General features: G+C 41.5%; 1 protein-coding gene across 1 annotated transcript; it reads left to right on the forward strand.

The window, feature by feature from the left end:
- Positions 1 to 1,503: 1,503 nt before the first annotated feature.
- LOC143604283 (uncharacterized) lies at positions 1,504 to 2,261 on the forward strand. The gene is made up of 2 exons (XM_077080814.1): positions 1,504 to 1,630; positions 1,714 to 2,261. Exons 1-2 carry the CDS (start codon positions 1,504 to 1,506, stop codon positions 2,259 to 2,261), a joined length of 675 nt encoding a protein of 224 aa, XP_076936929.1.
- Positions 2,262 to 6,080: the final 3,819 nt, after the last annotated feature.

The following is a 6,080-nucleotide window of genomic DNA, read 5'->3' on the forward strand; positions in this document are numbered from 1 at the left end:
AAGAATTGAGCTCTAGGTTATTAATGTAAATTGCTAATCACTTTTAGCAATTATATAATATGTAATAAATAATTAACCATAGGGCTCTGTACTATTAATATTAAATAGTGGAATGATGCTTTATGTTTTGAATACTATGATTCGTGCCACGTCACCCCTCGGGTTGATTCGTGACACGTCACCCCTCGGGTTGGGGCGTTACAGCATAGGCTCTTTCCTGTAGAAAACATGAACACTAGTAATTAGGTAATGTGAGGATTGGGTAAACGTCTGGGTTAGGATTCCGTCAAATTAAGTATCCTTTTACTCGCAATCATCCTTAAATTCTAATCTTCGTATCATTTCTTTTAGATGCCTCCTCGTCATCAAACCCGTAGAACCTCCGGCAGGGCAAACCGTTCGAACACCGACTCTGCTTCGAACGACACTCCCGTTGATCCGAACATAGTTACAGCTATTAACCAAGCTTTGGCAGGGTACTTCCTAATCTTGTTGCTCAAACAGTGGAGGCAGTTATTCAAAAAACTCGTTTCGAAGGGCGTGCTAACCAAAATACTAATTCTGGGGCTGCGATAGATGATAACGCAACTAACAACACTGCCGAGGGCATCCACATATGGTTGCAAAGGTTTCAAAAGCAAAAGCGAAGATCCTTTAGTCACGCTGCTACTCTAATCGAAGCCACAAATTGGACAGCTCATATTGAAAAAATCTTTGAAGTGTTGGGAGTTGAAGATCCATATAAACTCAGATTGGCCACCAAAAAATTAGAGGATGACGTACAAGCATGGTGGGAAGGACTCAAGCAGGCTAAAGTTGGAGATGTTTATGTGGCTACCCTTCCTTGGGTGGATTTTCGTAGAATCTTATACGAAAAGTATTTCTCCATGGCTGATAGAGAGGCCTATGTTAGGGAGTACGCATTTATTCGGCAGGGGAATGATGAGACAGCATCAGAGTTTATTTCTCGATTTGCAAGGTTGGCTAATATCGTTGGGGATGCAGCAGGAACACCAGAAGCTCGGGCAGAAAATTGTAAATGGGCAGTGTGTGATCGAATCTGGAAGTCGATCATGTTTATGAAGTTCAAAGATCTTACAAAGGTTGCTGACGCAATCAAAACTTTTGAATTCTAGAGAAAATAAGTCTTATATCTAGCAGGGGAAAGAAAAAAGAGAGATAGGGACTGGCTATGCTTCCAGAATACTACCCAACCATTTTCTTCACCACATTATCAGGATCGCAGAGTTCGAGCAAAGAGAGGTCCCGATAACCAGATAAAACCATGGTAGCCTAGACCTTCGAACCCAACACCAACCCAAATAAAATTCAGCTATATCAAGGACCCACTAGAGCACAACTACTAAATCAACATGGAAACCCCAACCCAAATACTATGCCTTCATGCAACACTTGTGGAAAGAAACATTGGGGTGCTCCTCGCCAAACTACGTGAGCATGCGTTAGATGTGGCCAGACTGGACATTAATTAATAATTGCCCGATGCCAGATACCAAGAATACCACCGGAGGAAATGTTGCACTGCCAAATAATAGAGAAAGAGTTTTTACGCTTACTGCTACTGATGCTCCTAGTGCCCCAGGTACTGTTTCTGGAACTCTTCAACTTGGTGAGCGTGATATATGTGTGTTATTTGACATGGGAGTAACCCTTTCAATAATTCTAACTTGTTCACTAAACACCTTTTAATAGAACCTTCCCCGTTAGAACACACTCTTTCAATATCCACTCCGATGGGTAACTCGATCATAATTTCCCATATATACAAAGATTGCCCTATTCGTATCAATTCTATTGAGCGTAAAGCGAATCTTTTACCCATGAAAATGCGCGATTTTGATGTTATCCTCGGGATGGATTGGTTATCTCGGCATCGTGTAACCATTGATTGTCACTCACGGCGAGTCATTTTTGGTGACTCTCATCATATTGATTTAGTGTATCAGGGGTTCCAACCCCGTAAGTCTCTTAAGATTATCTCAGCGCTCAAAACTCAAAAGTTGATATCGCATGGTTGCGCTGGATTTTTAGCGTCAGTCAAAGATACGACGAATGCCGAAGTTAGCATCGACAGCTATCATGTTGTTCGTGAGTATTCTGATGTCATTCTAGATGAATTACCGGAACTACCACCACAACGTGAGATAGAATTTACTATTGATTTGGTCCCTGGTGCTGAGCCTATCTCTAAGGCACCGTATCATATGGCTCCGTTGGAATTGAAAGAGCTGAAGGAGTAATTGCAGGAATTGTTGGAGTTAGGATTTCTTAGACCTAGCGTCTCACCTTAGGGTGCACCGATATTATTTGTAAAGAAAAAGGATGGTATTATGCGGTTATGCATTGACTACCGAGAACTTAATAAGATCACCATTCGTAACCGGTATCCTCTACCTCGCATAGATGACCTTTTTTACCAACTCCAAGGCGCTAAGTTTTTCTTGAAAATATACTTGAGATTTGATTATCATCAACTAAAGATTCGGGAGGAGGATGTTCCTAAGACCGCCTTTCGTATCCGCTACGACCATTATGAGTTCTTGGTTATGCCTTTTGGGCTAACTAATGCCCCTGCAGTCTTTATGGATTTAATGAATCTTGTTTTTCACGAGTTATTGGATAAATTTTCATTGTTTTTATCGATGACATCTTAGTGTATTCCAAGAGTGGGGATGAACACAAAGTTCACCTGCGGAAAGTGCTTGAAACTTTAAGACAGAAAAAGTTGTATGTGAAGTTTTCAAAATGTGACTTTTGGCTTAATAAAGTGGCATTCTTAGGTCACATTGTATCCGCAGAAGGAATTAAAATGGATCCCGGCTAAAATTGAGGCAATTAAAAAATGGCCTAGACCCACCTCTGCCACAGAAGTTCGAAGTTTCTTAGGTTTAGCCGGCTACTACTAGAGATTCGTAGAAGGATTTTCTGTCATTGCCTTGCCTCTTACGTAATTGTTGAGGAAGGGTGTGAAATTCTCTTGGAATGAAGAGCGTGAGAAGAGCTTTGAAGAATTGAAGAAAAGACTTGTTACAGCTCTTGTACTTACTCTTCCATCAGGCTAAGGAGGTTAGCAAATCTATAGTGACGCTTCAAAGAAAGGCCTAGGTTGTGTATTAATGTAACACGGAAAGGTCATCGCTTATGCCTCGCGTCAGTTGAAGCCTTATGAAGTTAATTACCCTACGCGTGACTTGGAATTAGCTGCGGTTGTTTTTGCGTTAAAAATATGGTGTCACTATTTGTACGGTGAGACTTGTGACATCTTCACTGATCACAAAAGCCTCAAGTATATATTTACGCAGAAAGAGCTAAATATGAGGCAAAGGAAGTGGCTGGAACTTTTGAAAGATTATGAAGCGAATACTCAGTACGCATCCAGAATAGAATACTGGCCAACCATCTTCTGCACCACATTATCAGGATCGCAGAGTTCGAGCAAAGAGAGGTCCATATAACCAGATTAAACCATAGCAGCCTAGACCCCCGAACCCAAGACCAACCCAAAATCAAATTCAGCTATATCAAGGACACGCTAGAGCACAACCACTAAATCAACATGGAAACCCTAACCCAAATACTATGCCTTCATGCAATACTTGTGGAAAGAAACATTGGGGTGCTCGTCACCAAACTACGTGAGCATGCGTTAGATGTGGCCAGACTGGAAATTAATTAATAATTGCCCGATGCCAGATACCAAGAATACCACCGGAGGAAATGTTGCACTGCTAAATAATAGAGGAAGAGTTTTTACGCTTACTGCTACTGATGCTCCTAGTGCCCCAGGTACTGTTTCTGGAACTCTTCAACTTGGTGAGCGTGATATATGTGTGTTATTTGACATGGGAGTAACCCTTTCAATAATTCTAACTTGTTCACTAAACACCTTTTAATAGAACCTTCCCCGTTAGAACACACTCTTTCAATATCCACTCCGATGGGTAACTCGATCATAATTTCCAATATATACAAAGATTGCCCTATTCGTATCAATTCTATTGAGCGTAAAGCGAATCTTTTACCCATGCAAATGCGCGATTTTGATGTTATCCTCGGGATGGATTGGTTTTCTCGGCATCGTGTAACCATTGATTGTCACTCACGGCGAGTCATTTTCGGCGACTCTCATCATCCTGATTTAGTGTATCAGGGGTTCCAACCCCGTAAGTCTCTTAAGATTATCTCAGCGCTCAAAACTCAAAAGTTGATATCGCATGGTTGCGCTGGATTTTTAGCGTCAGTCAAAGATACGACGGCTGCCAAAGTTAGCATCGACATCTATCATGTTGTTCGTGAGTATTCCGATGTCTTTCTAGATGAATTACCGGGACTACCACCAGATCGTGAGATAGAATTTATTATTGATTTGGTCCCTAGCGTTGAGCTTATCTCTAAGGCACCGTATCGTATGGCTCCGTTGGAATTGATAGAGATGAAGGAGAAATTGTAGGAATTGTTGGAGTTGGGATTTATTAGACCTAGCGTCTCACCTTGGGGTGCACCGGTATTATTTGTAAAGAAAAAGGATGGTAGTATGCGGTTATGCATTGACTACCGAGAACTTAATAAGATCACCATTCGTAACCGGTATCCTCTACCTCGCATAGATGACCTTTTTGACCAACTCCAAGTTCTCTTGGAATGAAGAGCGTGAGAAGAGCTTTGAAGAATTGAAGAAAAGACTTGTTACAGCTCCAGTACTTACTCTTCCATCAGGTTCAGGAGGTTACCAAATTTATAGTGGCGCTTCAAAGAAAGGCCTAGGTTGTGTATTAATGCAGCACGGAAATGCCATCGCTTATACCTCGCGTCAGTTGAAGCCTTATGAAGTTAATTACCCTACGCATGACTTGGAATTAGCTGCGGTTGTTTTTGCGTTAAAAATATGGTGTCACTAATTGTACGGTAAAACTTGTGAGATCTTCACTGATCACAAAAGCCTCAAGTATATATTTACGCAGAAAGAGCTAAATACGAGGCAAAGGAGATGGCTGGAACATTTGAAAGATTATGACGCGAATATTCAGTACCACCCCGGTAAAGCTAATGTGGTAGCTGACGCTTTATGCCGAAAGAATTTCGGAGCTATATCTTGCCTTCATATTCAACCTCATATTATATCCGACCTTGATAAATCTGATGGTTAATTGGCAAGAATGCAAATTGAGCCTAACCTCAATATGGCAGTCTGGAAGCGGTCAAAGTTTAGTATGGATGAGCATGGAGTAATTTGGTGTGGCAAAAGGTTGTGTATACCAAATGATCCTGCGCTCCGCGAGTCATTGTTAGCCGAAGCACAAAGTTGCCATTTTCTATCCACCCAGGATCTACAAAGATGTATCGTGATCTACACCAAAGTTTTTGGTGGAATGGTTTGAAAGAATACGTTGCCAGATATGTGAGTAGGTGCCTCACATGTCAGCAGGTGAAAATGGAGCACCAACGAGCAAGCAGACTTTTGCAACCGTTGGATATTCCAGTGTGGAAATGGGATGAAATCTCAATGGATTTTGTTACGGGTATGCCTAAGACTTTTAAGTAGAACGATACTATATGGGTAGTTGTGGATAGATTGTCTAAGTCGGCTCACTTTTTTCCAATACAACAAGGGTATTCTGTCAGTAAGTTATCTGAGGTATTTTTGCAAGAGATTATTCGGTTACACGGTACTCCAGCCTCTATCGTGTCTGATCGAGATCCGAGGTTCACGTCTCGATTTCGGAGAGGCTTTCAAGCTGCCTGGGGTTGAAGATTGAAATTCAGTACCGCTTTTCATCCACAAACAGATGGATAATCGGAACGCACAATTCAAACTTTGGAAGATATATTAAGGGCTTGTGCACTTGAATGGACAGGAAACTGGGATGTGTATTTATGCCTTGTTGAGTTTGCTTACAATAATAGTTGGCAAGCAAGCATAGGCATGTCTCCGTTTGAGCTATTGTATGGACGGAAGTGTAGGGCGCCGATATGTTGGAATGAGGTGGGAGAGAAAATAATTGAAGGACCTGAATTAGTGCGAATCACGAATGAAAAAGTTGCTATTTCTCGAGAAAAGT

Source organism: Bidens hawaiensis, unplaced genomic scaffold (assembly GCF_021521415.1).
Source record: "Bidens hawaiensis isolate Kalapana, Puna unplaced genomic scaffold, B.hawaiensis_p1.1 tig00064640_1, whole genome shotgun sequence".
NCBI classification, from domain to species: Eukaryota; Viridiplantae; Streptophyta; class Magnoliopsida; order Asterales; family Asteraceae; genus Bidens; species Bidens hawaiensis.